At 41.2% G+C, this 22,554-nt stretch overlaps 1 protein-coding gene across 1 annotated transcript; it reads left to right on the top strand.

The window, feature by feature from the left end:
- The first annotated feature begins 1,829 nt into the window (after positions 1-1,829).
- Positions 1,830-21,687, top strand: LOC146208605 (uncharacterized). Its single transcript, XM_084595314.1, has 8 exons — positions 1,830-2,270; positions 7,733-7,856; positions 10,396-10,455; positions 11,251-11,310; positions 11,765-11,833; positions 14,274-14,366; positions 16,740-16,814; positions 20,517-21,687. The coding sequence occupies exons 1-8, from the start codon at positions 2,129-2,131 to the stop codon at positions 20,683-20,685; spliced, it is 792 nt and encodes a 263-aa protein (XP_084451440.1). The 5' UTR covers positions 1,830-2,128; the 3' UTR covers positions 20,686-21,687.
- Positions 21,688-22,554: the final 867 nt, after the last annotated feature.

The following is a 22,554-nucleotide window of genomic DNA, read 5'->3' as shown; positions in this document are numbered from 1 at the left end:
AGGATAACCTGAGCTAGGGCAAAGCCGGTTGAAAAATAGCACCACAGCTCAGGCAGCATCTACAGGCAAACAAGAACGAACGCGCCGGCGTGCGCCGGTGCCGGAGAGAATGCATCGAAGAGCTGACAGCAGCGCCACAGCGGCGACCAGTGGCGGCGGCATGAATCGAAGGCGCGTTTTCTCCAAGCGGCGGAATGAGCGGTCGCGCCACCTCATAGTGCCGTGCTGTGCGCGCGCCGGTTGACTGGCCGGAGCCGTGCGCTCTGCGCATGTGTCGACCGAGTGACGTCACGGGAGAGGCGCGGGCAGCGCGGGCTGTCGAGCCGCCGCTGCCGCTCTCCGCTACTGCGCATATATATATAGGAGCGCTTTGAGAGGAAACGCAGGCGACGCAGGCAGTCGACATGGAAGACGATGCTGAAGTGGCGGCTTTGAAATTGGCTGAGAAGAACGCAAAACGCAGGACTCAACGAGTTGCTAAAATGCCGGAAGAGCGGAAGGATCGCCTTGCTAAACGGCGACAGAGGGAGGCCGAACTTCGCGAGGATGCAGAACAGGCGTTGCGCAGAAAGGAACAGCGGCATGAAAGGCGACGGCGAGTCTCAAAAGCGGCTATCAACCGTGCGTACCGCAGAGTGACACCGACGACGCTTTTCGCATCTGATGTCCAGGCTTAACCGAGCTGAGCCACCACCAATTTGTACGTGAAATGCCGCTGAACAAGCTTGTCGGTGAACACGCGTCAGATATAATGCACCGTCTGGCTGTCTACGGAGAACTATGAAAAGCATGGAACAACGCAGACAGAAAATCAGAAATTACCGTGCATAGTAACGCGAAGTTATAAACCATGGAAGCGTCCATCTTTTTCCGATTATGCTCGAAAAAACAAAACGAAAAATGGACAACCGATTCGCATTGTAGCAATTGCTCCTCGAATTCCACGGTCAGCGCCGGTATACCATCTGATAGCAGCGAGTTAAATGGACGCGTAATACCGCCTCTTTGCATTTACTGCCCCCTCCTCTACCAACTCATCTTTTACACTTTGCTGAATAATAATTATAACAAGGAAAATGAAACTGCAGTCTGCAAAGAAAGAAACTGCAAGGAAAGTACTTCGCCATGTATATGTATATGCCGTTCACTATCGATCTCTAGACATGTTATAGACTTCTTCCCTTGGCGTTCTTTCTTTCCTTTTTTTTTTTTTTTTCCTTTTGTTCCCTTCCCATGTGTAGGGTAACCTACTGGGCATCGCCTGGTTAACATCCCTTTCTATTCCATTTTCTCTCTCTATCTCTCTCTCATATCTCTTCACGTTATATGCACTATATATTATTCGAAAATACTGCAGAGGAAGAATCGCTAATTCATAGAAAAGCAGGCAAATATATTACGGGGCGAAAAAATTCACAGATCTTCAATGAAAACTATACATTATATACATATGTGTGGGTGTGTGTTTCCTTGAGCAAAAATCAACTTACCCGTAGATTTATCAGATATAATTAAATTGCAAGTTGCGTGCTTTCACAGTGTTTTCGTTAAAAAGCAACAATCTGCTGCTGGCTGGAAATTAACGGGGATGCAGAATGCGTTCCCACTTCTATCTTGATTCAGCGGTTCGAAAGCAATGGTTATTTCTTTTCTCTTCGAAAATACACCATTAAGCCCGGAAAGCAGCTTTCGCCACTGCTATCAGATCGCATAGTTTCGTATTCTAAATAACGGTGAAATCTCATGGAGTGAGTGTACCGGCGCCACCTGCCGCAACTGCGTGTTCGTTTGGCTACGCGGCGGCAACAGAGACGGCGCTGACGTAACGTTCTAGAGGGCGCCAGCAGAGTACTGTGGAACGAAAACAGCGTAGCCGCGTGCCAATCTCGATGCCCTCTCTCTCGGTGCCCTCCCCACCTCTGCAGCATACGGTCGGGAAGTCTGCACCGAGACGTCGTCAACGCCGTCAACAGTGGACGCAGGAAGGGCGATGGGTGTGCTGCGGTAAGCAGCTAGCTTCCAACTGTGTTGGCTGTGTCTACAGCAATGGTGATGTGCTCCAGCGCTAGAAAGTAAATCACGCTCGCAAAGTGTCTCGTCTTCCGGATTTGGAGAAAAGTGTCCAGCAATGGCAGACAAGTTTAGTGTGAGGCTTTGCGTGCTTGTGCAGCAGAATCCGGAACTGTACGACGTACTGAACGAACGATTTCACGACCAAGAGGCGAAAAAGAGTGCTTGGAGAAAGATCGCATGGTGTCTGGAAGTGCCACGTAAGTATCAGGGGAGCTTCGTGCGATGCATTCTTCGGCGAGTTGCAGTTCTTGCGCTATAGTGTGCGTGTGTGTGTTTGTGAGAGAGAGAGAGCAGCAACACAGGGAAGCCGCGCGAGCGAGGAGGTGCAGGCCACTATTCTCCCACAGCATACCCAAATGCCTCATCCTTCTTTTTAGTGATTTTAACTACCCTAACAATGAGTGACAAAACTTAACTAGCTGCGCAATAACATAGGGAAATAACATTATCGAAACATGCCTAAATTTCAACCTTACCCAATTAGTGTCGCAGCCAACCCTTGTCTCGCAAGGATCAGCAAACATACTTGACCTGATATTAATCAAATCCTAAAATCTAACATATATCAGTTATCATCCTGAAATCAGCGATCACAAAGTTATACATGCTCTATTCTCATTTCACTCTACTCAAACATAGACATCTGAAAAAACGTCTATACAATAAAGGCAACTATAATGCAGTAACAGAAGATCTTGACATTTTTTTTCCCGTATATGAGTCTGCATTTCGCATTCGTTCAATTCATGAAAATGGTTAATTTTCAAGAACAGATTAAACCATTTTGCTGATAAGTTTGCCCCGGCAATTACCTTTCACACTAACCTGAATAAATCCTGGTATTTCCCGGCACTTAAAGCGCTAGAAAACAAAAAGAAGCAGTTTTTCCGCTCCGCCAAACGCATCGACGTGCCTGTCGCATGGTAAAAATACTACGAAATCGAAAAATTATACTTACATTCCGTTCGTAATGTCAAGCATTTATTTTACTACCATGACTTGCTAAACCGAGCAACCTAAACCAATTTTGGCAGGTCTTATAAATCCTATGCACCATTCCCATATTACGTTAACTTGCGTCTTGCATGAACCAGTTACTGATGACTGCGCATTCATATCTGTCTTCATCACCGAGCTTGACGCGCCTTCACTTTATCATCCTTTCACTTGGAATATCACCTTCCGGAAAGAAAGCGTCAGATCCATAATTCATAATATGAAACTTTCATATGCAGCTGGTACAGACCTAATCAATTCAAAACATTTGAAAAATGTGAACTCCATATATGCAGCATATTTATGTCTCCTTTTTTCACAGTCACTCTGTTCAAGAATCATTCTAGCTGAAACAAGGCAATGTCGTTCCAGTCAACAAATCAGGTGACAGAGGCTCATTCTTGATTTAGCACCCCATTTCCTTAGCTAGTGTACCCTTTAAAATAATACAACACATCATGTACTCAAAAATCATCAGTTCCCTAGACTCAAATGAATTTTTCCTTCCTTTATAACACGGGTTGTGCAAAGGCCTCTCATGTGAAATCAAACAAGCCTTCATGACTCGCATGCTAATCTCGACTAACTACAGATCGACGCCATTTTTCTAGATTTCCCGAAAGCCTTTGACAAGATCCCTCACCGCCGGCTGTTACTAAAACTTTTGCAACTCAACTTACACCCTAATATACTAAAAAGGATTGAAGAATTCCTAATAGTTTTCAGTGTCTATGTCAACAGCCACCTGTCTAAATCCCTCCCAGTAAATTCAGACATTGCGCAAGGATTTGTCCTTGATCCCCTTCTATTCTTAATATATATTAAAGACTTGTTCATGCATATTTCCTGCAAGATTAGAATGTTCAGGGATGATAGTGTCATTTTCCGTACCGCTAACGATTGTGATCAACACACCCTTCAGGCAGATCTTTACAGTGTATTATACTGGTGCAGTAATTGGTTGATGTCCCATAATCCTACTAAATGCAAACTAATGTCTTTTTTTTTTGCCGTCATAATCTCCATCGCTTTTATTGCTCAGTTTCTAATACATGAGCAAAAAGAATCGTATAGACATCTGGGAGTCACCGCCTTTCCTGATCTCTCATGGTGCGCTCATATTAGTAACGTCATTTCAGCATCAAATAAAACACTAGGTTTCCTTAAGCGTCGTCTCCATCTTGCCCCACCTCAGGTAAAGTTGCTTGTGTACAAATCACTGGTACGACCGGAATTAGAATATGCATCTGCCATCTGGAGTCCACATCAGGCATATCTAATCCCTGCATTGGAATCTGTTCAAAATCGCGCTGTCCGGTTCACTCATTCTTCATATTGGTCCGACACCAGTGTTCAAACTTTGAAAGTGAAATTCAGATTATCACTCCTCTGATTTCATCACTGCATTGCTAGCCCTGCTCTTTTTCACAAGTATTTTTATTCTTCTCTGAATCAAGCACTGTATATCACAGCTACAGCATGCATATCTCACTGCACCAGCAATCCACTGCAAGTTGCACGCCCACCATTGCACACTTTCACTGCTTCAGTCTTTTTTTCGAGCATCTTCAGACTGGAATGATCTTTCCTATGACATCGTCATCATCACTTTGGCATCTGCTTTTCAAGTGCGTGTAACAGATTACCTTCAATGTTAAGTAGTCATTGCTGTTTGCATTTCAAGTATATTCCCACCCCTTATGTAACACTCCCTAAAAAGGAGCCCTTTAAGGAATGAAACTAATTGAACTGAACTGAACACAATCAGATATTAGAAAAAAAAAAGTGCTATCATAATTGCAGTCTGCCAGCAATCAGAGGGCCATATGCCATACATGTACGTAATAATATTTAATTAAACGTCAAGCCTCTGCCTTTCTGGCATTGAGTCAATCTGTGATTAGATCGACTTAGATGTTAAAGGATAGTTTGCACTTTCGATCTGCACCATGCGCACCCTTGAAACCTTCTCTAGTGTCTTTCACTTTTCTAGCCTGGCGAACGTTTCAACAGGCTATGCGAGAAGCAGAGACAGGTATGAATCTCACATGGCATGCATAAAACTGCTTCATCTCAGACTGGCCTTCTTTACTTGAAAAAAAAAAAAAGAAATGAAAGGAAATAAGACGCATTGAGCTATATTAACCACCGTCACAAATTCGTTTCCTAAAACTGCCGGTCCTTTAAGAAAATTGCAAACTTCCTTTCAGTCATCTCAATTGGGCCTACGCAACCTAAAAGCTAAAAATGAAGGAACATCAAGGCAACAAATATCGAGCAGCAAAGCGATGCTGGTTAAATTCTGTAGAAAGTATAGCACAACTGCTGAACTGGAAAGTTTAAGCAGCATAGTACAGGGCATAAATTTGAGACAAGCTACAAAACATGACCTTATACTTCGTACTAGAGGCTTGCAGAAGCCAGTATCTAGACTAGGCCTGGTCCTATTCACTGCCATTTCAGTTTAGACCCAACCACAGCCCGCTATCAATTTCAATGAACGGCCTGGTCGGTGCTAATTCGGTCGGCCCCTTCATACATGCTTATTTGCTTTTGTAATAAGGGAGTAATTACTCATTGACATCCATCCAATCACAGCCATAAGGCTACAAAGTAAAGCTGTACAACTTTCTCAGAAATTTCGTAGCTAAAGAAAGAAAAACTTGTTCTGGTCCGAGGATCGAACGCAGCACCATCGCCTTTCCAGGGGGCAGTGGTCTACAAACTGAGCTAACCAGGATGCCCAGCAGATCAGATGGTAGGGCGAGAGTGAATTGATCAATAACCAGAAATGGCAACTGTGTTGGTTGGATATCTAGGGGATTCCCCCTAGGTGGAGTAGATTTTTTCATGATGAAACTTCTCTCTTGCAAAAAAGTAAAAAGCAACATGCAGCAAACAAACAGTTGTATAGCAGCTGAAAAATTTCCAGGAAGCAAGAAGCACAACCGCAGGCTTGTACCAGAAATGAGTGCCTGTTCAAGCTGGAACCGAAAAAAAAAAAAAAAAATCTTGTAACTAAAAAGAGCACTGTATTCCACCCTTTCCAGTGGCTCATGAAGCAACACTCGAGGAGATGAATTTGTAAAAAAACATACAGTGGCTTTAGCACAAGCACAACTTGTTCCCCTCATAAGCACACTATGAATGCGTTGTTGCAGACTCAGCTAGTATTTAACTGTACTGTGCCAGTGGTTCAAGGGAGTAGCCAATAAACAAGCATTTTTGGCTTCAAGGTGCACAGAGCTTTATTTACATGACTAGGAGACTTCTTACAGCAGTGAGAAATGTATGGAACCGTGCAGTTTTGAAATAAGGCGAGAGCTTTCCTTCGTGTAAGGTCTATATTTAAAAAGCCCAAAAACTCCAAAACCCTTTCCAAGGTTCATGCTTCGAGTTTGAGTCATTTTCAAAGATGTCGTTTTTGCCCTCGAGCACTTTCGAGTCCCCTGACTGGTGGTAATACCAGAACCGGTCTGGTTCCGACACTGCACTAATCATATTAGGATGAAAACGGCAAAAACACTTCTGAAAATGATGCAAACTTAGAAACGGACTCGGATCCCAGAGGGGGATTCAAACTATAGCGCATTTTCACCAATTAATGATCAATGTGTCCATGCCGGGCATCAAAATATGATTTACCTCCACCTTGGAAAGCATTGTACCAAGCACTGAACATGTGAGTTTGAAGAAGGAGTCATGGAACGCCTATATGGATATGGTCCATTTCTACAGCAAAGTCAACCCTGCCTGAGTAGTGGCTAAAAGAACATCCAGGTGTGTAGTCTGTGGAGGATATAGCGGAAATACTTTGAAAAATTCACAAATCATTCCGCCAGTATTTTAAGTGGTGGAGACCATCGTTAGATTTTATAGGCGATGCCAATATCATTGTGTGACGAGTCTTTCGTTGCCTTGAGAATGCCGAAAACATGGCTTAGAAGTGCAGTGGAGGAGGAATGTTTGTGTACCATGGTGATAGTGCATGTCCATCAAGATGTCATGGACAATAGCTTGACTGAGCTGATGAAAAAATTTGTCAGTGCTTGCGCCAACCACGCTTTGGTTTTTGGACCCTTGAAAAGATATAAATTATAGAGAAGGTACACGTGCAAAGCCTTAAACAACATATGTGTGACTGTGTGAAAGCCTGCTGGGTCCGGTGATACGGGAGTTTTTGTTTAAACAGGAGATTGCTCTGATCGAGTAGCTTTTGTTGAATGTTTTTGCGACCTTTTCCCTTACTTTTGACAATGGCTGAATATATACATTTTGGCGAGTAACATTTTATGCTGTAATAGAAGTGATGGTGGCAACTCTGTCACTGAGATATTCTATCTCAAGATAGAATACATTACAGTGACAGAGTTTAATTGAACTGTCCGAAATGAAGATTATATATGGCATAATCACATAATGAAACAATGCACTTTAAAAGCATATCAATTGCTCAATTCGGTTAACTTTATTTTTAAGCTTACTGTAGCTTATATATATATATATATATATATATATATATATATATATATATATATATATATATATATATATATATTCCATTGTAAGCTATATCTACCCCCTGAAATTTGCATTAATTTATACCGTTGCAACACTGTTTCATTACCAAGCAAATTAAGGTGACTTAAATTTCATTTTACAGAGTCAGAATGTGAGATCAAATGGAAGAAAATAAGACACCAGTATGTCAAAGCAAAAAAAGAAGAAAACACTAAGTGGGACCTGTGGCCATACCTTCGATTCCTTGAAGAAGCCGAAGCCAGGAGGTAATGGTGGCAACGACGCCTTACTATACCTATACGCTATAATCATGGGACCTGCGGGTTCTGTATAACACTTGCAGAGCGCAATTTGAAGAAATGTTAGCAATTAATATTCAATATGTGCATTTGCTACACTGTAGTGTGACACATCAAATTTTTTATTCTTGTATGAATAAATTTGCAGATGTTTTCAGAGCATATAACTTCGAGCTTCTTAATTTGTACATTGCCTGGCAATGTAATGTAATCATATACATTTTAACCACTTCGATGAAAACACCATTCACATGGCAGGTACCATAGCCAACTTGTGTTTATTTAACATGTGCCAGCGAACTGGTATATATATATATATATATATATATATATATATATATATATATATATATATATATATATATATATATATATATATATGAAAAAGAAGACTTCAGTAAATATAGTGCAGTTGAAACTGCATAAATTCTTTGTAACATACAGTGCACTGCGGATTTTATTTCAATGATGCATGTACGGCAGTTAGTAATGCTGAGTTTCATGTATACATACACACAGATGTATTTGTTGGATGTGCAGACTTGTAGTTCAGCCTTCAGAGTACAGTGGATAGCTGTGGTATGGACTTTTTAGTTTGAATGAAGAAAACCAGTAAAAATCCATGAAATGCAATGTTAAAAATTTAGTTTTTACCGAAAAAAAAAAAAAGGTCAGTAGGTCACGCATGCTACATCTAGCTGGCTATTGACATAATCTACTTCAAGCTAACTGAGTCTACACATACCGCTTGTTACAACATATCCATAGCAATAGACTTTTCTCCGTCTCTCCTAACCGATTTCCTACTAAATACCCTCACAGGCAACACAGAAACCTCATCCCAAAAACAAGGACAAATTACTTAATTACCAGATTCCAACTATTCTCAAAAACCCATCCCTATGTTCAATGTTCCATCTCTCTAAACGCAGATTTAAAAGAGACATAAAAAAAGCAGTTGATACTCTCCGAAGTGGAATAATTGTTTTAGTCTGGTTTTGTATTTGGCAAATGCAAATTTTTATCATGTTATGTTACGGTACAAATTTTTTTTCCTGTGTTTTGTGTGTTATATGCTGTTGTTTCTTTTTGAGTGTATAGTGTACACTGTTTCTTTTTTTAGGTTTTACTCCAGTATGTTTAATTACCACGTTTGCTGTAATGCTCTGTTATCATTTGTTTTCCGTGTTGCGTGCTGCTGTGAACTGTATGGGGAATTGTGACCCCGTCAGGCCTAACCGCCTTTTGTCGCAGTTCCTTCTTTCATTTTTTGAAAGAGAAAAGAATATCTGAGTTACAGTAAGATAAAAGAGAAAAATTAACAGATTACAGAAGGCAGGACAGCTTGGGGAGGTAGTGGTACCATGAGATGAAGTAGCACAGTTTGTTCATTTTAGGGTATTGTTTCGCTGCTTTACATGGCTCTGCAGACCATACACCCCACTAAGCGTTGTCTGCTAGTGTAGCCTTGTTCACTGTGATTACCCATTTAGAACACTTTCTTAGCTAGCCGTCTGCACTCCATATGAGGACTGATGCAAAATCGTGCACAATGTTTAGAAACCATGGAAATCGAGCTTTTAAATGTCGTTTCCACTCCAGTTTTTGCCCTGCAGCTGCATTATATTTTTGGCTTGTTATTAATGGGAAAGCATTACTTCGCTATGTTCACAGATTTCTGCCCACAGACCGCGTCCGCACACCGCGTCCACAGAATGTGTCCGCAAAATCGTGTCTGTAGCAGTTGTGAGTAATTGAGAAGGGGTAGAGGTTAATGAGTGGTGTCCATCAATGGAGGGTGACGTAATGTTCTGTCCGAAAAATAATTAGGCCAGTAAGTTAATTAAGGAATTAGAGGCAAAAGTTTTAAAAGTAAAGGCAAAAATGGTCTCATATTAGCCAATGGCTTGGTGCCACATTTGAATTTATCAAATACTAAAATAGTTAATTAAGTCAGTTAATTAGGGTGATGTCAAGATGTATCAAATACTAAATAGTTAATTAAATCAGTCAATTAAGGTGACATCAAGGATGTGACGTCACAACCTGAAGTAGAGCCGAAAAAGGGCATAAGAAGAGATTGGCACACAATTTGAAAGTACCAAAGACTAAAATGGGTAAACAAGAAGTGAATTAATGTGACGTCACGCAACCGGAAGTAGAGTCAAAAAAGGGCATAGGAAGGGACTGCATGCAATTTGAAAGTACCAAATATTAAAATTGGTAAACAAGAAGTTAATTAAGCACCCAAAAGCAACCAACAGCAACATCCGTGCTTTCACATTACTCCGGTGCAGGTTCTGCAGTGTTTTTTTTTTTGTTTTTTTTTTTTGAATGTGAATATTTTCTTTTACACGCACAGCAAGAATAACGACTGAACTTACTGCCTTTTTAAGCACCAGATGCAATGTCACAAAGAGACAAAAGTTTTAAAAGAAAAGTTGTAAGTTTGTTGATATGAATGGTCTTTTCTTCCAATAGTGAGTTAATGCATTTGTTTCCTCAGCATTCCAGGAAAAAGCCCCAAGAAAAGGAAAGCTAGCACCAAGCCTGCTGACACAACTGGGAAAGTGTTTTCTTTTTTGTAAATTTCTAGGTTCTAGAAAAATGAGGGAAAAGGGGAGTCAGAACATAACAAAATTGTGACACCACACATGTAGGGAAAACAATATCAAAAGATAATAATTGAAGGATAAAAAAAAATATTAAAAGCAAAAAATAGCAAAGAAAGCATTCTAAAAGGTTGATAACATTTGATGATGTGCAGTTAAAGCTTGATTTAATGTGAAACCCAAAATTGCTTCCGGTGCTTTTGACCATGCATGGTCGCTATGTAAATGTTTGCACATCTCACATTTGGGTCGGGAACAGGGATGTGGTTGATTTGGATGCTTGTTACTGAGTTTGTTATTGAACGTCTGTGAGAGTTGTGTTAGGTTTGTATGTTACTTCTGGTGCCTCCGGGAAGTGCAACACACATTGGAGGTGTATTATTATGACAGTGACAGCTAAAGCAATATGTAGACACAATAAGCAAATGCTGGCTGAGTACTGATTGCGAACCATTTGGAAAATCATCGCGGTCAGTAGCGAGACAGTCCATGCCGTTATTAACTGTGCAATAAATAGTGCTGCCATCTACTAACTGTTGCTTACATATAAGGTGGTTACGAACAGTTCACTAACTAAGTTTGTGAACCATTGGTGTTGAGAAGAGTAACAGAGAGACCCACTGTCTTGCTGAGCACTAGATGCAGTGTCGCAAAGAGATTAAACCTGTAAACCAAGTTATAATTTGCTAGTGGAGCTATACATGTTCTTTTGTTCCTTAAATGGAATTATTGTATTTTTTTTCGTGCAGTACTCCAAGCAAAAGCCCCAAAGAAGAGAAAGCTGGCTCCAAGATTGTTGACTCAACCGGGCAAGTGTATCTTTTCTTGTAAATTTTGAGGGTACCCTGTAACCAAGCCTCCAAACTTTTCATTCTAAAGATGATTGTCTATGCCTGACTTTCATTATTATATATCAGAAGAACGTACACAGGATTTATGTCTGATCATTTGCTTTTAAGTTTCTTTGCCAAGCAGAATTGGTATACTGTACAGTAACTCACTGGTTACAACAGCAGTAAGCATGTTGTGTCAGGCATGCAAAGAACATGTTATTTTGCCATGCATTTCTCTGCTCTCCGAGCTTGAATGTCCACACTACTTTATTTATATTCCAGTTACATGTCACTTAGGTGGTTATTACAGTGAAATTGGGGGAGTAACAAACATGATCTCTGCCTTAATTTTTGAGCACCTGATGCAATATCGCTAAGAAATGAAAATTTTTCTTCCAATTTAGTGAATTGGATTTTCTTTTCTACATAGAATTTCAGGCAAAAGCTTTTGGAAAGGGAGATTGAGTGAAGCTGAGACCGTGACTGTCGATTCATCAAGGCAAGTGTTTACAAATCTTGGGGCATATTCCAACCAGAATTTCATTGTAAACATTTTTTTTACTTAGAATGACAAATTTTTTTGCAACGTCATGTAGCAGTGAAACACGATGGCAAATTTATGTGTCATCATCTGCTTTCAAGGTTTCCTGCCAAGTGGTTTGGTTTTCTGTAGCACAACTCGTTGGTTGCAGCACTAGCAGTCATTTTATGTTGGGCACGCAAAGAGAAAGTTCTATTTTACAATACATGTTCAGTTTAGTCTCTGCCTCCTGAGCCTGAAAAACCATGTTTAATTTACTTTGGTAAAAGTAATTAAGTAAGCAGTTCTTTGCACCCTGGTTGCAATAGCAGAAAACAGGCACGAAGCAGCAGTAAGTCAACTTCTCTGCAAAGCTTCTTTTCCAACCAGAAAGTTTTGTTACCAGACAGCACTCTCGGTTGAAACGAAAAGAGGCAGGCGCCGCTTTATGGTGCATTCACGCTGGCGATTCGTGAAAGTGTGACAGGCAGGGTGTGCGACGAATGGGCCGAGAGCAGTCGTGCTTGATAAGCAAGGCGCTGGACAATCCCTACTCCTTCTCCCTCTTTTTTTACACAAGGGGTGGTATTCAACCATTGTACCTTTTCGACACCTCTCCCTGAGTCATTTCAAAGTCAAGTGGAGACATTCCAGAGGTTACTTAGAAAGAGGAATTTGCCTCTGTTCGTTTCTTCAAATAATGCGAGAGTGGCGTCTGGGAACAAGACCTTTTGGTTAGAAAACAAGCCTTGCAGAGAAGCTGACTTGTAGGTTTCTGCAAATGGTTCATTGGAGACAACATACTGTGACAGTAACAACTAAAACAGTGTAGATGCAAGCGTATAAATAGTTATAAATGCTGGCTGAATGCATGACAACTAATTATTCACGCTTTATGCTACATGGGATTTCTACACCTGCTAGGTGGAAATTGTATTAGGTTGAACAATTTCAGAAATCAAAAAACAGCGGTAAAAATTCCTTTGATAGTTATTACATGTTGGCTGATATTGCTGGATCATAAAGAAAAGACAAGAAAACACAGTCAAGTTCAGCTGTCTGCAATCAATACCAAGTTTTAGCACTGTACAGCGTCTTATATTTCCACTTAAGTATAATAAGTGAACAAAGAAATTACATTGGTGTATATGTTGTATCAAGGAATCTAAGCAAGCCAAAATCAGACCATATAGTCTCTGGTGTATTTTCTATTTCATGAAGACAGTATTTGTTTGACTGTGTTAGCATATGTGCTCACTAATGCATAAGCAACCAAAGCATGCAGTATCATTCTGGTGTCAATTAAATTATTAACAGAACCACTAGTTTATATTTCGCATTCGCAGTGTTGAATCTACAAGTGCTGGTGGCAATGAAGAAACTTATTTTTTCCAATTCCCAGTGTGCTTAACTCCTTTATTGCTTAAATAGTTAGTTTTGAACTATGGCATGAAGTGCCCATGTTGAGCAATTCAGGCTGCTTCTGGACAGTCACCAGAATACTGTACTTCAGTTTTGGAATTTTTTTTCTTTTCATCAGCTTCGTGAGAGAGCATTTTCAATCTTTACACGAAACGTGTCAGCACTGAGGGGCCAGATTATGGGGTTGTCATCTCGCATTGACCGTGATTGGCAACAAAGGTATTCTTGCAATTTCCCAGCATCAGCATTTGACTCGACAGTGACAACATTTTGCAAAAGGGAATGTCTCTTTGTACTATCTTAGTTTGGAGAGAAATTATTAGTTCGAAATGACGCATGTACATGAGCATTTGATTAATTTTTTTACCAGGATGTTTAGCACAAAGAGCAGGTCACAATAAATAATTGTTTCTGAATGCTGTAATAAAAGAAAATTTTTTAATTTATGGGTAAAATAAGTTTTTCTGCACACCACCTTGAAATAGCCTGTTTTTTCCTTCATGGTAAGAAAAGCAGCACCATTTTGCCCGCAGCAGAGAATTTGACACTACCAGTTATTACATGATATGCGTATTTGAATTATAGTGCTACACTGTATCAACTGAGTCAGAAAAAATCGAGTGTAACTGGTGAAAACACAATTTTAATTATTTGGTTCCATCTATGCTTTGGCCAGTTCTAATCAGTCTCTATATGACTTGAAATGCGTGCCTGGAACATTTATTAGCACAGTGTTCTCCTCATTGTGTGCTTGCATTTTTATACTGCATGCTATGCAAAATATGGATATATATCTGATTTAATATTTAACCAGACACTGAATTCTGAGAGTGTTTTACATGCTGCTGAAGAGTGGATTGTACAGTGTCGCTATGTTGTGCAACAGTGAGGAAATTTTCCCTGATTAATTTGTGCCTTGAGTTTCCCAACAAGTTCAAACCATAGAGTAATACTGCTTTGAATGAGCGGTTGTTCATGGGGCATTTTGTCGTTGCAGGTTTCCTTCACTGTCTGACGACACTGTCTTCATTCTAACCCGGAGTGCATTAGACAAAGCTATATATGGCAAACCAGTTCCATCTACAACAGCGTATGTATTGATATATATTCACCGTGTTTTTTTTTGTACACACCACAAGGAATGTTTTACCTGACTTGCAGGCCCCCAGTGTGTCGGCTTTGCCCTGTCAAGACAAGACTGTGAATCACAGTTCGATCAGTGGGGAGGTGAAAGTGGCAATGATGTGAACATTGCTGCACAGATGGAAGCCTATCTCCACGCTAATACATTATAGTAAATGCGTCATATATTTTGAGCTTATGATGAGTTGCCAGTGATAATTCTATCAGAATCAGTTTGGACTTCACATAGCAGCAAATTTGACCAAAGCTGAAGTCAGCAATAGCTACTTCAATAGTAGGCTGGTTCAGTAGTTGTTGTTGCTTGGTTAGAAGTTAGCATGCACTCACATCATAGAGTGTTGTAGAACTCACTCGCAGCATGGCAGCCACTGGGGTGTACAGTTGAGTTAAGAAGAAAAGTGGTATCCTGAGAGGACGGTAACTTTTTATCATCCATGCTTCTTTTATAGAACATATACACGAGAAATTCTTGTTGGTGCTCAGGAACCTTGTGGTGCCTGGTTTGACGGCTTCCGGCACGCTGGCACTTGGCTGCACGATGCTGCACACCCGCTATCGCTGGGGACAAAAAGCTTGTAGACAGCCCGAAATCTTCATGTGAATGCACACAGTGTGTGCAGGTGCTACAAAATGTTTAATTTAACCATGTGGTTCTTCTATTGCGTCCTTCTGACTGCCTGCATTGGCCCGAATGTGTCGACAATCCTGTCAGTTGTCAGTGCGTTTTTTTCTTTTTGTCAATTCCCTCTCTAACGCTTTTTGTGGAGGTTTATGGTAAAAGTGAATAGATTACAGGCTGGTTATCCCCTAAAACTTTTTTTTTTCTTTCAATTTTCTTGAGCAAAGGGCAAAAGCATGTTCAGACCATGCCGATTGAGAAGCATTATGAATGTTCATATAGCATTGTGCACAATATTTACTGCTCAATATGGATGCGCGTGTAATGTTCAACAATTGATAAGATATAATTTTACCTCCTGTAAACGTCCTGGCTTCAAAAGACTATTACACTGCTCGAAGGCCGCATTAGGCGTTCAGCGGCGCTCGCCTGCGCTCGGGTGAAAGCAACTGGAAACTGTACCGGAATTTAGAACCCACAGTAGGCAGGCCGAGCAAGTGGGGATATAAAAATCTTATTGTGGTAAATTTCACCATTGACCTGTGCATTTGTTTAAAAAAACAGCAGTTATTACATGTATTGCAGCAGTGCTTGTCTGAAGTATGCAGGTTCACTGACTTGCCCACATTGACTTTCCCTCTCTGCACAGTATTATGAATGCGTAGACATTAATGGCCACGTCGAGATACTTCTTAACAATCTGCGAAAATAATGCGGCAACAGTGCGAAGACGCAATATATAACTCCTGTGAAAATGTCAGGGTCGTTCTCGGATTCCCATAGCTACTGCCAGCGTTAAAATGAGCTGGTTCGTGAGGTACAGCCTTTTTCTACAACTCACAGGCACTTTCTTCTCCTAGAAAGAAACATGAAATCGTGATACACCTCCGAGAAAAACGGTGATCTAGGCCATGATGTACACCTTACGTAGAAAGCATTGGCTGTTCTTCCGCCAATAAACAACAGGGTCATTAGCTCTACTTCCCCGCAGATTACTTCCGCACACACGACAGATGACACCTGCATCAAAGCAGCGGTGTTTAAAAGTCAGCTGGCATGCTTACACAAGCTGCACAGCAGCAATCCGCACTGCGCGCGGATGCATTTTGAAGGCCAGTAATGATGGCAATCCTAATAGCGTCACCTGTTAGGGAGAACGGAACTACTCTATATGTAAACGGTATATAGTTGAATAGCGTATGATATCATTCAAATTGATAACACATCTTTTTTTTTTTATCTGGCAGCATACAACACCCCATAAAAAATATTTCTGGCTACGTCACTGTACAATAGTTAACTATAGGATTTCTTACAATTTTAGGACAAAATCGAAGTGAAGACAGAGTGTTTTTATGGTCTATCAGAGAGCCTTGGTCTAATTTGCCAGCCCCGTTCTAGCTTGAACGTTTTCATAATAGTTGATGACCTGCAAACTGTAACATTGGCACAAAACATTAACTCATAGCGCAAAGAGTTTCCAGCCTCCACATAACATGGTGTTTCCCAGGTGATCATTTTGCAGTGAATGATATGTAGTTGCAGTGTCGCATCTATGTCCTAATTCTGGTCCATTGCGCATTTTGAAGATATTGGTTGTTGACTGGGATCAGACCAGACAGAAATAAAAGTATTGCACAGAACTACTCACATTCTGGAGCTTTATCCAGAATTTTGAATATATTTCTTTTTACTCTGCAGGTCTCTCAAAGATATGTTTCCTGAAAAGTATGCAAGCAGTTCAGAAGCTGCAGAACCACCATGCAAACGACAGAGGTGACTATATATTGTGTAAAATTTGCAGATACAGATGCCGTAAAGCACTTCTGTCGCTTTACACATATTGTTTTATTCAGATAGTGTGCAAACCATGATTTAGTCAACAATATGTGGTTGATGGCACAAGTAGCTAGGTGCAAAGATGGTGCCATTCATGGAGGGTGGCACAGGTGAGCAGGAGTTGATGGGGGACTAGAATATTGGGTACATGATGATAAAAAAAGCGAACAAAGTGTTGTGAGCCTCCAATGAGGGTGCCTCATTCAGGCAATTAGCTAGCATAAAATGCCCTTCTTAATTGTCCGGGTCTGAGTAAAAAATTCTTGAGACTTTTCTGTGGCCTGGCAAATTTTGGGAGTGATCACCACCCTCACTGGCATTATTCCTGTTTCTGTGTGTTGTAGACAAGTATCTGGCATTTCAAAACTGTAGCTTAATTCAATCGAGTTAGAAATGCACTAATACAAATATACTTGTTATGATATGTATATTGCTAGCAGTAGACGAATACAAAGTCTGCTTGTTAGAGCCCCCCCTTTTCACGCAGTCTTTGCAGTGTTTTGCAGGCGTAATGGCCATATGTGAGATGTCGACAAATATGTGCTGCTTATGCGCTTCTCTGTTAAAGGAACATTGAGGGAACATCGAAGTTGGCTTGTCACACACAGTTGATTACTTGTGCCTTGGTTGACTGAAAGCAGAGCTTCTTTCAGTTAGAAAAAAAGGCAGAAATTAAAAACAGGTACTACCGCCACAGGTCATTTTCTCAAGCAAACCATAGTGACGTGTGCAGTTGAGGGGGTGAATGAAGTTTAACCTCATCATCTATTCCTAGGTGTTATCATCAGTGATTACAGAATTCCCAATATATACTTGACATTGCCACCCACGTCTACAGTGGCGTTGCGAGGGGGGTGCGGGGGGTGTGGTCAGCATCGGGTGCAGAGGGGCAGTGAGGGGGAGGAAGGGGCGGGGGCGAAATGAATTATTGTGTAAAGACGCGAAAATGCTTGCATTGGCACCGCTGAGACACTGGTGATTATCCCGTAGAACTAATTATTCTGTAGTGAGGAGTGCTTGAAAACACCTGCCTTGGTTTATGCCAGACTCCACACCAGTTAACGTTGGAACGGGACTGTGCACGTGCGTGTACCCTGGAAACACCAGTATTCGGAAACCCCTAGACTACACCCGTCCGCGGACACGCCGCTGCACCGCCTCCTTTAGTGTATGTGCAGTTCATTCTCCTTTCCTAAATGAGGACGGCTGACAGTATCTCTCCGGCAGTCTTTTGTCTTGTTTATTTATCGCCTATATATCCCTTTATTGCTCCTTGGCCTCGTCACACATCCTCCTCACACTTTCAAAACACCAAAAGGTACGGAATGCCTATTTCTCAGTGAAATGGCAAGTCTGATCAATACGCGCGTACTAGAAAAAAAAAATAATGATGAAAAGGAGGGTGCCATTAGCAAAAGCAGAATTAAGAGTGAATGTGCCCAAGTGTGCTCATGTAGTGCATTATGCGGTTCTTACCTTTCTTCTCTGAAAAAGGCAGAGTCATTGTTAAAATGAGAAACGCAACTGAAAGCGTTAAATAAAATGAGCCTGGAGACGCCCATCGTCCCGTTTCGCGCTTAATATTGTCTGTGGGTATGGCATCAGTGCACATTGGTAACTTTGCAGTCTGGATGCAGAAGTTAACTTGAACCTTTTGGAGGAAAGGAGAGGAGAAAAGTTAAATGTAGAAAATGTAAAGTAAAAGGCTTTCACCTATGCAAGTGGCATATGAAAGGCTTAGGACCTAATTACAACGTATGGTCTCATATTGGGCACACACCTGTCTTAAGCCGCTTGCTTAGTGAATTTCCTATCAACTTACACGTGCTAGTGTTTCTGCCTTTTTCGGAAATGTGATTTCGATGTGATGTTTTGCTGAATTATCAGTCGTGGGGCAAGATCCCTGGTTCTAAGTGTTCAAAAGAAAAAACAAATGCCACTTCACTTGCACTGCACGGTTGGGTGTAGAGCGAACTTGACTTCAAAGCAAGCCATGAGGACAAAAGAGGTAGAGAGAAAGTTGCGATTCGATGTATAAAACGCGCGAAAGAAGGGGGGGGGGCGACTCCGCACCGGGCGTCGGCGGCCCTAGCGACACCACGGCATGCCAAAAGTTTGAATCACTGCGAGCTGTAAGGGAATAAATAAAAAATTTCTCAGCTTTCAATTCGAATTTCTCTGCAACAAATGCATATTGTGCTAACATCTGCCAAAAAAGCCAGAAAAGGTTCATATTTTAAAATTTTTTTGACAAAAAAAGGATATTATAAAGACTAGGTGTTTCGTATCCCTTTAAAGTAGGATTTTTCTACCAAACTTCTTTAGATGTGCAACACACATGCACGCACACACACACTGTCACATTTTTCTTTTACGTCAGTTATAATATAATATACACATTTACATTTTCAGAGTAAGGACGCAGTAATATGAGGCTTGCATTTTTCTTTTTCTGCTGCTTCAATGCCCTATGATGCTTCACTCGAAAAACATAGTTTTCAGACACCTTTTTGCAGTGGCTTAAATGTTGCTTCCTGGGACACAAAAATACTGCTTTTCGTTTTCTTTCACCAGTCTTAATCTGATGTGTGTGTGCACATTGGTATCAAGGCAGTGCCCAATATCTTTGTTTATACGACTTTTAATGCCATAAATCCAGAAGACAGAGGTCTGCAGTTGGGGCTGAGTTCTGCGCAAGTTTATATAATAAACCTATAATGTGCACTGAGTTTTCACACAGACTTCCTAGTAAATACAGAAAGTTTATCATAAGCACAGTTTCCTGTTTTGAGCATCTCAAGAAAGGCATGTATGATATGTAGGCCAATAGTAGTAGAATACCACTAAGGATAATGAAAATGACAAAATATGTGCGGGTAGATCCTTTTATGCTCTCTTCTGCTACACGTGCTTGCTTGTAACCTGCAAGTGCCTTGTTCATTAAAGAGTCTTTTCAGATAGCACAAATACTTCAAACTGCAACACCTTTGACCTTTAAGATGTTAAAGGGGCATCGAAGACAACATTATCCAAGCAACATATTATCCAGACTCTTCCTGGCTATTTTGGTGTCTGTTCGACAGCAGAAGTCACATTTATCTGGGAGAAATCAACTGGATTGAAAAAAACTTTCCCACCAGTGAATTAAACTCACAGTCTTTACTAAAAAAACCCTAGTCATCACCGTTGATGCTGTAGTGGATTTTTCGAGGTCCACACCTGGAAATTAGTATCGACGCTCGCATTTTTCTTACAAAATTTTCTGGTGTTGGCGACACCTGTATTTCATTTTTTTCTTTTCCGGCCTATGAAAGGTCCATTTTTGGCAAAAATGGTCCCATTGAATATAGAATGCGGTTCCCAGTCGATACAGGCCAACTTCTACTTGTTCTCAGTGGCCCTTTAAGTTTCGTAGCCATAAAGGCGTCCAGTTTTGAATCATGCATTTGGCACACAATATCCCTAGATGCTTATGCAGCTGCAAAACAATCGACTGAAGAAAATGGCACTGATACAAAGAAATTAGTATATAAGAACGTGCACAGCTACACATATGCGACACTCTTTTTGGACAAAGTTCGCGCATGCTTGTGCCACCGTCCCTCCTTGATCATTTCTCTGATCTGGCTGCACTTTCAGAACCGAAGGCAGTGGGAGCCAAGTGTCCCAAGCTACTGAGTGCGGTGCTGTTCTCGACCAGAGGTTTCTTCGGCAGCTAGAAGAGAAGTTCACGAAACTGAGGCCAGAAGTCAGCTGGACCATGAAGGCCAACATTCTCAAAATGCTCGATGAAGCGGCAAAGCGGTGAAACAGCACACAACTGCGTTACTTTTACTCGGATGAGACCCGGCTCCTGCCGATATTCGCACACCAGTCCAGCTTGCCAAGACATTGTGTAGTGTGTCTTCTAGGTACAAATACTCATGTTTTGAGTAAAAAATTAGGAAAGCACCAACAGGGCTATGAAATTGATGGTATGCTGTCATTTCAGTGAAAACCTGATGTGACGAATTCGGCATAGGAACATGCTGGAAGTTCGGTTCTTGTTAAGGTACAAATGTGTGAGTGATCCTTGACAGGTTGATGAAGTGTCTTCAGAGTCTTGCATTTGATGAACGGAAGTCTCCCATCTACTTTTGTTTCGTGGCAGCACTTATGCTGCTGTGAAGCTAAACAGGATTTTGGAGTGTGGTCCTCGAAGAGGAATGTACAAATGTTCACGTACCGAGGCTGGAGTGCATACTGAAGAATCCCAGGTGGTCAAAATTGACCCGGGACCCTCCACTAAAGCTTGCTGCATAGCTGGGGTTGGACTTTTCGGTTTAAACCGAAAAACACCGATAAAGGTACGCCGAAAGCATTTTAAAAGGTTCGGTTTAAACCGAAAAAGGTCAGTACCTTTTCATGCACACCGCGAACTCTCGATGATGGGAGAAAAATTACAACAGTGTGAACACTGTTGTGAGGCATGCTGTGAGACAGTGATATCGTTGGTTTAAGTACAGCGGTTGAGGGTTTTGAGGCATTGTTCATGGTCTCATGAATGGGGAAAGAGTGGCAGTTGTGCTTCCCGACCCTCATAGAGATGTCAAGCGTTCGAGAAGGGTCACCTGCGGCAAGGCAGGCACTCTGAAGGGCGAAGAACTGACCAGAGAATTCGCAGCACAAGTGTATCCAGGAAATCGTGGAGACCAAAGACCACCAGTTTCTTGTCGTGTGACACTTCTCAGACACAAGCCGAGAGAAGCGTGTTTGTTTAAGCGATTTGGTTTATGCGAAAAGTTATTCGTAATAAATAATATTTCAGTTACTCCTTTGTCAGACGTGTGAATTAATCTTTTATACATGCGTCTTGCCTTAACGCTACTTTTCATCATGACAATAGCATTTTCTTCCAGGTTCTTAGCTGTATATATGACCAACTGTACATTAAACAAAAGTGCATAAATCAACATGCAAGAAAAAAAAAGCCAAAATGTACACTACGCCACACTACACTATGTACACTGGTGCCCAATCTCTCTTCAGCACAAAATAATATTAACCGAAAAAAACCTGAAGTTGTGCTTGCAAATAAACACCGAAAAAAGTCAGCCGAATTCTCAGAAAATAAAAACTGAAAACTCCAATCCCTTCGCATAGCATGCAGTATTGTTTGGGCGAAGAAAAAAAATAAATGTGTGTTTGTGGCTTCCATTTGAAAGTCTTATTTGCAACAATCCCATTTGTCGGCAGTTTCACTATGTACGAGTCAATATTTGCCCTGCACTGCAGCCTGAATAAAGCATCCATTTATAACGATTGGGTCACTGCAAAATGTTGTAAATTATGAATTGTGGGGTTAGAGGTCCGAGAGAGATATATGTGGGGCTATGAGGGATGCCGTAGCTGAGGGTTCCAGATTAATGCCGACTAGGTGAGGATTTTTAACAAATGCTAACAATGCACAGCACATGGGGACTTTTTCCATTTTGCCTTCATCGAAATACGTCCACTGCTGCTGGGAATGAATCTGGGCTTTCAAGCTTAGTAGCAAAGTGCCCTAACAACCAAGCCACTTGCGGTGGTGTCGTTTAGAGCAAACGCTCAGTGTGACTGTTCCAGAATGTGGTCTTGCATTTTATTGGTGTTGAGTTGCACATATCAACCACATGCAGAATACCTTGTTTTCTTACAG

This window comes from Amblyomma maculatum, chromosome 1 (assembly GCF_055883805.1).
Source record: "Amblyomma maculatum isolate TAMU_Amacu chromosome 1, ASM5588380v1, whole genome shotgun sequence".
Classification (NCBI taxonomy): domain Eukaryota; kingdom Metazoa; phylum Arthropoda; class Arachnida; order Ixodida; family Ixodidae; genus Amblyomma; species Amblyomma maculatum.
This window is presented reverse-complemented; position numbering and strand designations above follow the sequence as displayed.

What these genes read in the sequence shown, in the direction of transcription:
- LOC146208605 (XM_084595314.1), top strand. Translation starts at nt 2,129, where the DNA reads ATGGCAGACAAGTTTAGTGTGAGGCTTTGCGTGCTTGTGCAGCAGAAT. An exon ending in ATGGTGTCTGGAAGTGCCAC is followed by an intron (nt 2,271 to 7,732) that starts GTAAGTATCAGG and finishes TTCATTTTACAG; the next exon opens with AGTCAGAATGTGAGATCAAA. An exon ending in AAGATTGTTGACTCAACCGG is followed by an intron (nt 11,311 to 11,764) that starts GCAAGTGTATCT and finishes TTTTCTACATAG; the next exon opens with AATTTCAGGCAAAAGCTTTT.